This window comes from Apiospora hydei, assembly GCF_038363865.1.
Source record: "Apiospora hydei strain CBS 114990 chromosome Unknown utg000007l_segment0_segment0, whole genome shotgun sequence".
Lineage (NCBI taxonomy): Eukaryota > Fungi > Ascomycota > Sordariomycetes > Amphisphaeriales > Apiosporaceae > Apiospora > Apiospora hydei.
This window is the reverse complement of record NW_027117366.1, coordinates 2,066,224-2,080,936: the sequence shown is the minus strand read 5'-3', so window position 1 is coordinate 2,080,936 and position 14,713 is coordinate 2,066,224. Positions and strand designations below refer to the sequence as shown.

General features: G+C 52.6%; 3 protein-coding genes across 3 annotated transcripts; 1 reads left to right on the top strand and 2 right to left on the bottom strand.

The window, feature by feature from the left end:
• Positions 1-341: 341 nt before the first annotated feature.
• Positions 342-3,782, bottom strand: PG997_009720 (uncharacterized protein; the record flags this gene model as incomplete). Its single annotated transcript, XM_066814035.1, has 4 exons — positions 342-1,268; positions 1,301-2,152; positions 2,191-3,439; positions 3,568-3,782. The coding sequence occupies 4 exons, from the start codon at positions 3,780-3,782 to the stop codon at positions 342-344; spliced, it is 3,243 nt and encodes a 1,080-aa protein (XP_066665997.1).
• A 3,666-nt stretch (positions 3,783-7,448) lies between these two features.
• Positions 7,449-9,568, top strand: PG997_009719 (uncharacterized protein; the record flags this gene model as incomplete). The annotated part of the gene is made up of 6 exons (XM_066814034.1): positions 7,449-7,613; positions 7,893-8,064; positions 8,141-8,473; positions 8,552-8,712; positions 8,783-9,304; positions 9,374-9,568. 6 exons carry the CDS (start codon positions 7,449-7,451, stop codon positions 9,566-9,568), a joined length of 1,548 nt encoding a protein of 515 aa, XP_066665996.1.
• A 975-nt stretch (positions 9,569-10,543) lies between these two features.
• On the bottom strand, positions 10,544-12,865 carry PG997_009718 (uncharacterized protein; the record flags this gene model as incomplete). The annotated part of the gene is made up of 4 exons (XM_066814033.1): positions 10,544-11,178; positions 11,295-11,557; positions 11,612-11,917; positions 12,246-12,865. The coding sequence occupies 4 exons, from the start codon at positions 12,863-12,865 to the stop codon at positions 10,544-10,546; spliced, it is 1,824 nt and encodes a 607-aa protein (XP_066665995.1).
• Between the last annotated feature and the right edge of the window lie 1,848 nt (positions 12,866-14,713).

Sequence of the window (14,713 nt, the reverse complement as noted above, 5' to 3'; positions counted from 1 at the left end):
CCGGGCGCCGCGCAGTCGCTTTCTCATACGCGCGGTTGGACTTGTGGGTAAAAAGCTAAAAATACAAACAAAACAGGCCCCGACGAGGTATGCCACGCTGTATATCGGATTTTGTGTAGTGCTTCTCCTCTCCTGTGTCAAATTCTGGCCTAAATTCGATGCTCACGAATCATAGTATACAATAACCACAAACGAGATTTGGGTGGGCCCCAAGAAGCCGGGATATACGCCTTCGAGCAAGATCTCGAGGCTGCATTGGGTTTTTTTCTTTTTCTTTTTTCTTTTTTCCTTTGGGAATTAGTTGGTCAACAAACGCCCGGATAGTCCGTGCCATAGTTCTTCTAGTATGGGGGCTTGCTCAGGTTGCCCAGTGTGTGTTCTCGAGACTTGCTGTCGATGCCCTTGAGTAGGGACTGGAGGTCCATGGCCCCAGATCCATCGTCCCCCAGTGCACTTGTCAGGATGCTCTCTCCGCCGCGACTCTTGACACTTCTCCTCCTTGGGGCTTTGACGGCATGATCCTTGGACGACACAGCCGACTCGGGTCGATGACCAGTGACGGGGGACGTCTGCGCTCCAGTGAATGACGATGGCAATGGTGGTACTGGTGGTACATAGCCCGACTGCTCTCTTCCATTCTCCGGTGTGGGATGTGCCGACACTGTACCGTTCGGATCCGACGTCTTGCGTTCACGTGATTTGGATCTCGAGCGACCTTCGCCTTCGCTTGCAGCAGGGTTGAAAGAGAGCTCCGAGGGTGTGTAGTCATAGCTGACCATGCTGTCGCTACTGTCATCGTCACGAACAGTGTGCAGCGTGCCGGGCCGGGCCACTTCCCCACTCAGAACGGACTTGAGTTGGTCGACCGAGGCAACAATTCCGCGGCTGGAACTACTTACCCCAGAGCCCCGACTTTGAACACTGGTCTTGCGCAAAGCGGCCATACTTCCGCCCGCGCCAGTGTGAGATGCCGGCCGTAGATTGTTGTAACTGTCAACCGGAGATCCTTGTCCATTCACTTGCAACCGGTTGCCCCTCGTAGCAGTTGTGGCCGCTTTTGATCCGTTTAGAGAAGTTGTTTTGCTCCCTTCCTGGAGCGCCATCATCGCAGATTCCTTTGTCCACTCTGCCAGCATGTCTTCCCTAAATTTGGTTGGGAGCACGCGATCCGTTTCCGCTGGCGGTATCGCACTCAAGGTTGAGCTGAATATCGGGGTGTTGAATGTGCGTCCGGGGAAGCGCCCGGGCTGGTTGGCGGCGAGATAGGGCTATCCTGATAATTGGCACAAATACACTCGACCATTGCCAAGCGATCGTCAAACGGTAACAGCGCCTCTGTCGCAATCTGCTCTACAGGTATCTTAGACTCTGGCTGGACTTTTCCGGGAGTTCCCAGCGAGTCCATTAGAGGTGCCGGCACATTGATGCCATCGATCCAGAAGTGCTTGCTTCTCCTTCTTGAAATTTCATTCTGAATCGCTCGGCCGACTTCGGTAGTTTCACAATCAAACATCTCGGTCAAAGCCCAGAAGTAACCGTGGCACAGTGACCCAAGATGAACCTTTGAAATGGGTGCCTCTGTTTCTTGGATCTCTTCCTGTAGTCGGCAAATCATTGGCACCCCAAACCGTGCGGCGTTGACTCCTAATTTGGTGACCAACTTCACCAAGAGAACATGGCAGAGGACCATATCTGTTTCATACGCGGCAAATTGGAGGGCATTGTCGTAAATCGAGAGGTGAAGTAACTGAAGGAAATGAGACCGTGGAGCCTTGGTAGGCCTCTCGCGGTTCGAAGCACTCGACACAGCCCGCCTTGCAAAAGCAGCGGATTGGGAATCTTTGCTGCCCATCCGGGTTGCCTTTTGGGCCTCATCCCGGGCTATCAAATCTGCCCTAGTGGTCTCCCGGTCGAGCCACGTCGTCAGAGCATCTGCGTATGCCTTCCGGACAAGCCCATCAGGATCGCGCAGTAGCCAATGCGTTCCCTCCCAGACTTGAACAGGAACCTTGTTCCGAGTGAGGTTCACGTTGCCGCTCACCTTTGTCTTGGGATTGGCAACTAACAAGATGGACTTGATAGCTTTCAGCGCCGTGATTTTCGCTCGCTCCAGGTATACGAAGGCATCGGGGCTTTGCTGGTCATCCGGGGGCTACCCGCAGAAGAACCAGTAGCTGGAGTACCATCAACCTTCTCCGTCGGTGGCGAACCAGTAACTGTACTAGGGTGCGGCTTGAGACGGACTAGAATCGCGGAGATCATGTCGGTGATCTGGTCCGCATAGTAAACATGGGTCGCAAGGTCTCCAATGCACTGTTGTATTCTAGCCAGGTACTCCTTGCGTTGCGGGGTCATGTGCTGGTCCTGCTCGGGGTCGGCCTCCTTATCTGGAGTCTTAGGAGTACCCCCGGGAGTCGTGCGTCCTGAGCTCTTGAGCGCCTTTCTTACTTGCCCAAGTAAACCTAGTAGAACGTCCATCACGCTGAGGCCAATCAGGTTGACATCCGAACGCAATAACGAGCTCATGATGGCAACCAGGACTGTTAGTTCTGGGATGTTTTCTTCCGTTGACGGTGTATGCGCCAACGTATCCATCGTTGCCAAGAGGATAACATAACGATCCTGGACAGGAGCCCATCTGGCAACGAGCCCGAAAATCTCGATGGCCCATCCACTATGCCGGCCCGTTGTTGGGTTCGCCCGCACCACTGATACGTCCGCTTGTACCAACTCCCGAACGAATTTGAGCAGGGCCATAGTCGCGCTGTGAAGCTGCGCGCGATTAGGAACAACGCAGATTTGCTTCAGGCAATGCATGGCAGCCAGGCCTGTCTCCTCCTCAGCAAGCTTGTCGGCGTCGGCAGCAGACCCTGACAGAGCAATTGGATTCGGTTCGCCGGAAGTTTCATTGGTCTGGACTGTCGAGATACTCGTTCGGTGGCGCGTTGCGGGCTGGGGATCGACTTTTTCATCCGCGTGGGCACGGTGGATAAGAACGTCAAGGAACTCTTCGTTGTCGGTCCGGAGGTTTTCCAAGATCATGGGCACAATGACATCGAGTTGTCGGCCTGCTACAGTGACCAAAGCCTCGGCCTCGGCGACACTTTTGATGGCCTCTAACCCGGCGTTCCTCCATCTCATAACCACTGGCTTGCTCAGTGTGGCCTTGCCGGGTGTGTTCTTGGTGGATGCAAATGCAGCATATGCCTGGACGATTTCTTCGTACTGCTGGACGTAGGTCTGGTCGGCAAACAAGGACGAGGCATCTTGGTGTTCGCAGAAGGTTTGAAATGTTGGTAAAGATGCCTCGACCATAGTAATATCATTGGATCGTAGCACGTTGCCGAGAACCTTCATGACATTCTGCGCAAATAGAGGCAAGTCCTTGGGTGCCTTCTCGATTAGAGCGGCGAATATCTGTAATGTGACTTGGACATTGCTATTAAGAGAAGATGAGATCAGTCAGGGTTCTTAGTTGTAGGAAGGGTGGCACATATCCGCGCAAGCCGATAGGGGAATACCGATGGGTGAATGGGGGCTCAGATGATGGTGCGATGTTGTACGTACCCAATTCGTAATCGCCAGACGTCGCTGGCGGTTTTCTTCTCTAGGAAGGCACCAACTTTTTGGATCTTGGATCGTCGCGACGTGGCGTAGAAAAGGAGGTAGCTCAGTTCGCTCGAATTCGGTTTAACATCGACAGCGCCCTTGGTGGTCCGAGGATAACACTTCAACACCAAGACTTGGTGCTTCGGCCGGCACTTATCGTGGAGGGCATTCATTGCGCCGACGCGCGATCAGCCGCCTGTTGGAGAGCTGCTCGGTTGGTTGCGTCGCGGGCCGGTGAGTGTCAGGAGATCGAAGGGAAAGACGGGATTAGACCGCGAGGCATGAATGATGGTGGCCGCCGGGTGGTTGAATAGTATAAGATGCCTTGTGCGGCCTTCTTCTTCCTGTTGTTGTGTTGATTGGCGTTGGCAGCGTATGGGTGTTTGCTGTTTGGTTGGAACGAAGTCGTCCGTCCTTCCGTTGCGTTGTGACTTGTCAGGTCTGGCAGGTTTGGCTGCGTTGCGTTGCGTTGCGTTGCGTTGCGTTCTGTTGGTCGGGCTTAATGAGGTATGGGTCGGGGCTTTTGTCTCGGCAGGCCGGGGGGTTTGCAGTTCAGCTCAATTTCCTGGAAAGGGGATGCGAACCTCTCAATCTTGCATTGAGTCTGGCTCCTGGTTCCTGGTCAATGACTCCTGGTCTATTATTTGATAGCCGATAAGGAGACCTGTCATCAAAACCCTTAGAAACCTTCGCAACCTAGCGTAGTGTTCTTATTTAACCTGAAGCTTGGAGGCAGGGGAAAATTGCGAGGACGATGGGATGGTGCAGCAGACGCAGGCACGTTTGTCTTTTGTCTCAGCAGACATCAGGCGAAACCAGAATACCAGCACCTGACTAAGAGGCTGACCTGACAGTGCCCAATGAGCCTTTTGGGGGCGGCTGGTCCTTCGGGCAACGTGGTTGCAGTCTTGCTTTGCTGGTCACTGCTGGCCACTGCTGGGCGCTGCTGGCTAGGTAATCTCCAGTGGGCTACCAACAAAGCTGGCAGTCCATGCGTCATCCTTGGTTGTCGCTTATTAGTGTAATAAGGTAGGCAAACACGGCGCCGGTCCCAGTCAGCGCCGTGTTTTTATTATTGTCTCCTCTGGCCTCGACGCAAGTAGGACTTCTGGGTTAGACGAGCCAATCAACTCCAGATGTGCCCAAAGTAGGCCGGATCGGACCCCTCAGGAGGAACCTGAATGTCATCTCGACGAGGCCTAAACTTTCGGTGTCGACAAATTGGCCTGCGGCACCCTCCACCTTGCGGAGCTTCTTCCAGCTCACAACAATCTGCTGCTGCCACACGTACTTACTTGATGTGCGAACACCCACCTGCATACATACATACATACAGTACATTAGGTATGTGAAATGCAATATATGTGGAGACTGCCCGTTGCCATTCCCGACGGCATGGTGCACCAGGTCCGGCGACTAGGATAGAGTAACGAATAGCGTGGGACAATTGGCCTGGCAAGACGGCGCAAAACAACAAGGGGCCCCCCATCTCTGCATCGGTTTCGTGTCAGAGAGTGCGGGAATCCCCGATAGAGAAGGAAAAACAAAATCCGATTGAGGAAGCATGGGAAACTCGAGTTTCAGTAGCAATACTAGCTTTTGCAGGGTGCGACAAACCTACACCAATCTAATTGATGTACAGATCAAAGTACATTGTATCTGTTGGTGTTCCCGACCTCCCCAAGAGATCGACAGCAGCACCAGCAGCCGTTTATATTACATGATAGTCGGTGAACTTATCAGATCCAGAGCTCCAGCTAATCGTATCACACGATCAGCCATCTCTAGCATTGAGCCAATGAACGGTATGTCAGAGTCGACGTCTCCAGCGTACTACTACATCCAATGCCTCCGCGGTGTGCCTCGGTTTTCGACGTCATTATCTCTCACCTCGGAGGGGTATCTTCCTCAGCCTGAAAAGCCGAGGATGAAAACTCTTATTCTAGGCAAGTAAAAAGGTCTTCACGAATACACGTTTTGGCATAAGCAGTCTAGGCGGTGATTTCGAGGTTGTCTTGAAAAGTAATAAAAAGTACTTCCTATTTTACAGCTTTACTCAGTAGTTGCTATCATGTTAGACTCGTTCATTTCTGTGGCTATAAATAAATAAAAATCCCAAATGCTTTGTCGTCTCATATGTATACTACCAGGGCTCCTTCACCCAAGGATCCAAGGATGAGCAGAAGAATCACGGCCGCAAAAGAGGATGTGTCAGGTATGGCACCGCAAGCGCGAGCGAGGAAGAGTGCGCGATATACCTCAAGGCGTCAGGCTGTCGGCTCGAGGGGAACACCACATGGTACACCTGCATTTTAACCCAGCAATCATATATGCCTATACTCTCAAGCCTTGGGCAAGAGAAGGATGCTGAGATCGTGAGCAACTCAGGTAGTTAGTGCATCGTTTCGAGGGTGAAAGCATTCGCGATCCACGTTTAAGGCAAGGAGCGCATCGGTAAGCAGTGTTCTTTACGCAACTCGCGACCGTATTCGGGGTTTACCAAAAAAAGGAAAGAAAAAAAAGAAGAAGAAAAAAGAAAAAGCACGAGCATTGATAAGCAGCTACCTCGGAGTCACGGGATAGTTGCGTTGGGAGATCGAAATAGCTATCTTGCCAGAAGCCAGGACTATCTGGATCTTAACAGCATGGAGTGTATCCGAGAATACCAGAGGCAGCACCAGAGGTGTTGGGGCTCGGTATGTGTAAAGTATTAGTATGGCTGGTACATATCTACATACATGCCTACATAGTATGCTGCGGCCCCGTCGTCATCACCCCAGTATGGCATTTCGGGATGTGGGGTAAGCTGATAAGGAATCCCCGGCTTGTTCCTGGTCCCCTCAAGATCATGGGGAGGTGGCGTTTGCTGGATTGCTTGGCGCGACCTCTTCCGACATGGGTAGAAGAGATACGGACTCAGGTCTACCACTGGCAATGACGCCGAAATCTCGAAACAAGGGCCGACATTGGTATTCAAGATGTGGAGATCATGGGCGAGTAATGATGTTCTAGGGGCCATCTAGATGCACTTCCTTATGGGCAATGTGAGTAAGTATAGCGAGCGACAGTGCTGGCACAGCCAGCTTAGGAATATAACAGCCAACATTATTGTCTTCAAGAAGCCTTTGCCATGAGATCCCCGCCGAAAAATAGTGGCATGCCATTCGAGCTTGTCACGGCCCGCTCCTGGTCGCGCTCTCCCGCGAAGACGAAGTACTGTAGGTACGCAAGCCCGTCTACTGGACTGAGACCTACGGTCCGAACGGCTCGAGAGTGTCCATGGGGAATAAGCTCATACAAGCTCATGATCAGGCGTGCTCTGACGTGGAAGCCTCACGTAACCGGTGCCTCTTATCGTTCAGCACTGTTGTGACGGAGGGTTACTACTGGCATGTAGAGTCTGCTAAGCGACGAGTAGGTTCGGTGCCGGATGAATGCAACATATCCCCCCATGTTGTAAAACCAAACTCGCCCATGAGGTTGATTGGTGGCTCACCCATTACAGGTACATGATCCATCCAAGACCCCAGTGCCGCCCGGCATGTCCATTTCGTCGAAAAGTAGCAGCCCGCATCGCCAAGTATGGGCCGCCCTCATGCAGCATGTAGCATGCAGCACACGCAGATGTCGTATGCGGTTTATCTTACGCAGTTCAGATAAACCACCCAGGTCCAAGACATTCGCACTCCACACCCGTCCAGGCGACTGAGACAATTTTCCTACCCTCTTAGACTTCACCCATTATACTTACCAGACCGGAATTGCTTGGACTACCAGCCCATGCTTCCCCTTCAATTCAACAAACCGTCAAGTTGTGAGATTACGTTCGCTCGGCGACCATGGCTGTGATCGAGGACTCACATCCGCCGCCGGTGACCACCGTGCTCAGCAATGGCGACGTCCCGGTCCACCTGGCAGATATGTCCGAAGACGAGGCCGCGCTGGCCGCTCTCGGATATAAACAGGAGTTCAAGCGAGAGTTCTCGGCGTGGACCACGTTTGCTGTCAGTTTTGCGGTCATGGGTCTGCTGCCCAGTATTGGGACTACCATGTCCTATGGTATTGGTTATGGTATAGTGGCACACACACCATCATTTACTCAGTCTTGAGAATCTGGGTAAATCAAACGAAAATGCCTGCTGACTTTTGTTGATTACGAAGCTGGGCCAGCCGCAAACACTTGGGGGTGGCTGTTGTCCGTCGTATTTATTCTGTGTGTAAGGATGCAGTGCTCACTCGTATAAGGCACTTGTTGGGATTTCAGAGACTGATGTCGTACGCAGGTAGCAGCATCTATGGCAGAGCTCGCGTCGTCCATGCCGACCTCTGGAGGACTATACTATGCGGCCGCTGTTCTAGCTGGCCCCAAATATGGCCCATTTGCTGCTTGGATAACAGGCTGGAGTAATTGGCTCGTTCAAGTGACTGGGGCTCCTAGTGTCGACTACGGCTGTGGTTCGTTGTCTTCCCTCTTCGTCGTCACCAGGAGTGGCAGTCTCTAAGGCAGACGATGCGACTAATACCATGCCAGCTTCCATGATCCTAGCCGCGGCCTCAATTACCAACCCAGGCTATGTTCCGACCAACTGGCAGACGTTCTTGCTCACGGCCCTCATCATGATCATCCATGCTATGGTTGGCAGCATGCCAACCAAATGGATCGCTAACTTCAACTCCGTCGGTACCATCATCAACATAACATGCCTCGTGATCACCATCATTATCATACCAGCAACATGCATTGCAGACTCCAAGTTTCGTTCAAACGACTTCGCTTGGAGTATACAAAACTTCACCGAGTTCCCGGATGGTATTGCCGTAATGATGAGCTTCTTGGCTATTATCTGGACCATGTCTGGATATGGTGAGTCTACCCCGGCTTCTTTCCCGCCTCATTCACGACTTGGTTTCCCAAGGTCTACTAACATCTATTACCCCTAAGACGCATCATTTCACCTGGCGGAAGAGTGTTCCAATTCCGCTATCGCGACACCGCGCTCCATCATCATGACCGCGGTCTCCGGGTCAGTGTTGGGCTTCTTCCTCAACCTCGTCATTGCGTATACTATCCAGGACGTGGAGGCAGCAATGAACTCTGATGTGGTATGTTGACACTTCGGTTACCTCGCACCAAGACAGACACCATTCGAGTTCTGACTTTCTATTCTCTTAGGGCCAACCCTGGGCTGCATACCTGATGCAGGTCCTGCCAGAAAAGGTGGCCCTCGCAGTATTGGGACTCACGATCGTGTGCGCGTTTATGATGGGGGCCGGCTGCATGGTCGCCGCGAGCCGCGTGTGCTTCGCCTACGCGCGCGACGACTGCTTCGGCGTGCTGAGCCGCGTGCTAAAGAAGGTCAACCGGCACACGCGGACGCCCGTCAACGCCGTCTGGTTCAACACGGTCCTGGGCTTGCTGCTCAACTTCCTGGTCTTTGGCGGCGTCGCCATCACCGCCATCTTCTCGATCGGCGCCATCGCCTCGTACGTCGCCATCACGACCCCGATCTTCATCAAGACCGTCTTCATCCGGAACAACTTCCGGCGCGGGCCATGGCACCTGGGCAGGTTCAGCCTGCCCTCGGGCGTCATCTCGTGGACGTTTGTGCTGGTGATGATGCCAATACTGTGCTTCCCCACCGTGACGGGGGACGACCTTACGCCGGACATGATGAACTGGACGGCCCTTGTCTATGTAAGCTTATCCAACAACTTTTTTTTCTCTTGGTGGTAGGGTGAATTGCTTATTCTCTATATCGTCCAGGGCGCTCCTATGCTGGTTATCGTTGCATGGTTTTTCGTGGACGCGCACAAGTGGTTCAAGGGACCCAAGATCAATATCGAACATCACATGCTTAATCAGAACCTCCGAGCTCATCCAGGGGTTGACATATCTGATAGCAGCAACGGGGGCATACTGGGGAGAGAGTCTTCGACCGACAAAGTAGTGGCGGTTTGAAAAGTCTAAACAAGACGACTCAAATACCGTGCGGCAGCTATAACGCTATACTTTGAATACCTACCGAGGTATACCACCAGATCTGGAAACGAATCGGCGACCAATTGATAGAGAGACCATTTTAAGGACATATGATTTAGTGTTTCATTTATTAAAAATAGATACAGGTATGGTATCAAGTGCTTCGCCCTGTGCTCGACACTCTCGGCCCAGAGCAGGGCCCCTCTCGCCAATGGGAGACGAGCGCGGAAACCATATGAACGTACTCGGGAGGAGGGCGCCATGGAGCTAGCCAGGGGGCTGCAAAATGGCGTGGCCCGAGTTGACAATGCGGTCAGTTCTTCGGCCCAACCACGAAATCGATTCCATCATGGCCGTGATGAGGTCATCGGGACCTGATGGCAGTCTGTTGCGACGGTAGAAGAACCATCTTGCCCACGACGGAACCACATCTGCGCCCGGAAAGGAGTACGTGATAGGGACCGAAAGTATAGTTGAAAGCGCGTCTGGTGTTGCATTAAGGGACTAGCTGTAATAGATACAAACATACAAATATTATTTACAACCCACTCCTAGCCTTATCTTATATGCAACACTGAGCTCCTGACCGAATGGTTCTTCCTCTTTTGCCATTCGTAACTTGCTCTGTTACTCGTACGTTGCGTCGCCCTTGACTAAAAGACAAAAATAAAAGTATCCTCCTGAAATTCGAAATCGAGTACCTTGATCAGAACACCTGTGGTATTGTACGCTTAATAAAAAGACAAAAGGAAAAACTCCATGGACACCATTATATGACCCCTTTACCTGGCCTATTCGAACATGGTGGCCCCCCCCATCCCCAGTGGCCTGGCTTTGCAACGCCTTGTAAATGCAGGAGACTCAAGATCTGGCATAGTACCAAGACCTATGCAGAACGCCAATTAATAAAGCAAGGAACCACCCCCGAAGACTAAACATGCCGAATATGCCTGGTCATGAGATGAATTCCTTCTGCCATTTGACCAAGTCTCGCGTTAATGAATCCATCATCTCCACGCAGCTCATGTCTTTGAAGTCCTTCGTCGGCCCCGTCGATGTGGGAGGTCTGGTCACCGTTATATCGAGACACTCTTTCTCATTGGATGGCTGAGTGCCATTGACCTGTATAGGCATATCGGTTGCAGACCCGTCATCCGTAGCTGCATGCTGAGGGCTATTCTTCTCGGACAGCGGCTCATTGGCTAATTCGACCTGCGTCCTGCCGATAAACTCCAATATGTTGTTCGCACGCCGCTTCAAATCGCTCATGGTAATTTTGGAGCTCATGCCGCCTTTTGCTTTACTGTTGGAATGCTTGTTGTGCGTTTCGTGCACGGAAGGCTTGGTATGGGCCACGTGGTGGTCGTCGTGGTTCCGTGCTATATCGCGGGACATTGACCGGGCTGGCGAGTCTTCGTGTTCGTGGGCGTCACGGTCCTTTGTGTATTGGTTTCTCCCTTTTTTTCTGGGTTGGGGCGCTGCTTTCTTCTTATGGGATGCTGACGGAGGATTGGCGGGCGGGGTATCCGGAGCTGGTTGCGATGAAACGGGAGGATCCGGGGGTTGCACAGATTCAGTTGTCCGGCTCACTGCGGCCCGGGTCGAGGGAAGTCATCTCGTCCGAGGGGTCTGAGTCTAAATCCACTTCCATATCAGTTTTTGCTGTGTAACTTGGCAAGGGGAGTGGTAGTTGCAGCAGTCATACCGTCGGCTCGTCGGCGCTCAGCGCGGCCTTTGCGCTTATTAGCAGCTTCCACCCGCTTACGCTCCTGCTCTTCGCGGCGCTCATCCCTTTCTGTTCTTTCGCGCTGGTTGCGGACATTGTTTCGCGATGATTTCTTTGACACCCCGTTCCTTGTGCTGGACTCGTCTTCTGACTCTTCACGGCTCTCCATAGGCGCCTGGTCTGCGGGCGGGGACGGTGACTTGGAGTTTGTCCTCTGCCTCTTGATAATGCTCTCGTTTAGCCTACCTCGTCGGGTTAGTTACCTTATCCTCAGGGGAGAAGTTATTTTTACGCACTCTTCTTCATCCTCTCGGCCTCTCTTTGGTCGGCGACCGGCACCTTCTAATTCCTCGGGGATCGCATCTTCCTTGCTGGCTTCAATCGCCCGTCGCAGCTGTTCTTCTTCATCGTACGCAGCATCACGGCTGTTCATGGTTGAGCGTCGTTTATGATGAGCCGCCGCCGCCGCCGCCGATGCTGAAGCTCGCGAGCTTTTGCGCTCGCTGCCCTTGGGTGAACGCGTGCCATGGGTCGCAGCTGATGCGGCTCGAGAGGTACTGCGTGAAGGTCGGTGGATGGGAAGGTATATGGAGTACTTTTGACTGCGGGGCGCCATGATGTTAGCATTGCGCAGTACTAGGAGGGCTAGATAAAACAGCAACAAAAAAGCATGGTGTCGTGGGTTGGAGTACTCGGGAGTGTTGGTTGCGTGTTCAAACAGGCAACACACAAAGACAGGGCCCCTAGGTGGCATTGGAGAGGAGGGGAGAGATGTGTGTGGTGGGCGATCAACGGCCGCGCCGACACTCGATCCTCCTCAATCTCACTGTTGCTCCGCCACGGCTGAGCGACAAAGTGCAACCAATGAAGCCGGCGAAGCCATTGCAAAGCCGTGGCTTCTGGAATGAAAACTAAGTGAAGTATGCTTACCCATTGCTTGCAGTGTAGATTTTGTGCAGATCTCTCCTGCATTGTTCGCAGTAGTAGTTGTCGGGGGAGGATTCCTCCGTCACGATGCCGACACAGAGACCATGCTCCCAGACCTTGCACGTGTCGCATTGGACAAAAAAGCCGCCCAGGTCTTCAGTGATGTCAATAGAGAAGATGGGCTCGAGATCAATCGAGTCTTTGAGGGCGTGGCTCTTGGTGTCTTCGTCGAGGGGTGGTGGGCCGGGGTAGTCTTCGAAGCCGCAGACGCAACGAACGGCCTCGTCATCCTCTTGTATTTCATTGTCATCGCTTGTATTGGCCATGTCGAGATGCTCGCTCTTGGGCTGTTTCTCGCGATCCTCTTCCTTGACACGTGTGCTACGTCGTCGAAGAAGGGGGGCTATGTCGTCTGTACTGGCCGTGGTCGCGGTCGAGTCCTCGGGCGGTTCGGACGAGAGTGAGCCACTGCCCGTGGACTTTTGAGGTGATCCGTTCTTTGTAAAAGCTCTAGTTGTGCGCTCGACACGCCCAGATGCGCTGGAAGCTGAGGAAGAGTGTTGGGATTGTGGTTGGGTTGTTCGCGCCCGGGAAGACCGTCGAGTGGGCGAGGTGCCAGCCATTTGCTTCAGAGCGGCACAAAGTCGATTTGGCTAGCTGCCGAATTGGCCCCAAACGAGCTGGAAACGCAGGAAATTCGGGCGGTTGAGTGGTTTGGATGGTCGTGAGAGTCTTGTGAGGTGGGATTCGAGTGTATCGAGAGGCAGGTAACGTGCGACGACGATGAGGGTTCGTGTTCGTGGGAGAGGGAGAATGTCGAGCGTCGCTCCGACGCGGGAAGCGAACTCGATCGAACTCGCTTGGTCGAGGAGGGATTAGAACAGGAGGAAGGGCAAAAACAATGCAGACAGCTTGGTCCCTAGCATGACTGTGATTCCCTTTTCCGAGGCAAAAGATTCGGGTAATATGGTCTGTTAAGCTGGTTGCTTGCGGGGGAGGGAAAGCAAAAACACTGTACTGCTTCTTGTCTGCGAGACGACTGTTTAACTTGACTGGTCTGACTTTTTGGAGAACGGGAATCGCAACTCTCAATCCGCGCGAGCGCCCACTTTGATCACTCCCGGCCGGCCCCAGTACGTACCTCCATGCCATGCCATACCTTGCAGGCGCTCTTTTTTGGAGGGGGAGACACCTTACATAATAGCTGGAGTCGTCTGGGACTCTTTCTCACGTCTGTCCAGCGCTGGTCGTATTGAAGCTCCCCGCCATCGATCCATGCGTCGTATCATTTGATCAAATCAATTGCGGTGGAAGTGCGCAGGTGTGTGTACCTGTATGCATGCCCATATGCATACATGCTTTCTACACCCATGAGAAGTGTATTGTAGAAGGCAGGTAAGAAAACATCTTATCCTTGTCCTTCCAAGTAGGCAATAACTCACCTCTAGATGAGTTATACTGGCCTCTATGACTATTGCAACTGTGCAGCTGGTAAATTTGGAACCCACACTGGGTTAGACTGACTGTTTCACATAAGAATAAAAATGTGTGCCCGTCTTATTGCAGCACCGAGTTGTCGAATGTCGCTTTTTATCTCTTTGAACATTACCCTTTGGTGTTCACTTGGGTGGTATAGAAGCGAGTGCCTGCCCTATATAAGGGTTTCCTTCGTGAATATGCGCAGCAACGCGCAGCAGAAAATAGGCGACGAGCATACTTTCGTGCATGGTGTCGGATTCAACCCGTGCTTAAGACCAAGAACTCAGGGTTTTGGGAGCCGGTATTCAACTGATATTGCTCTCGAATGCATTGGTTGCGACCGAGGAGGTTGAACTTACTGATGTAATCCAAAGCATTGTCGCGACGACCAGATACAATACAGCAGGGAGTGTGCTATATAAAGTCCAGCTAGCCATGCACTTCTGCTCTAAATCTATTTCCATTCCGTCCTAATAGCATGCTCTCGCGAGATCTATTCGGCAATTTCTCAAGTAAGCATTTATTCGGCGACTTGACCATGGCTTCGATACACTAACGTACTTATAGGGCAAAAACTCGAGAACAATACTATGAATGCACGCAGGTAGGGGAGGACAGGACAGGAGGCGCGCGACCAACCAACCAACCATTGATTGTCAAGCTGTAGATGCACGCTTAGGTAGGTACTTCATATGCTTGGATGTGTGCCGCCGAGGCCCCCGCCTCCACCCAGCAAGCACAGTATTTTCTGTCGATTTCGTACTCTCACCACTTGCACCAATGACCATCCCGCATTGGTAGGGAGGAGGCGGAACATTGAAGGCGGGAAAGGCCAAAGAGCAGACGAGGTACCAGGCCCTGGGGTTCCAACCTTGGGCTAAGGCGTGGGTGGTGCATCCCCTAGAAAGGGCCCACTTGCAGTACACACTTCCATTATCGCAATCTCGACGAAAGGGCCTACGAATCTGCGAAGGCGACAGACAGACAGGCCG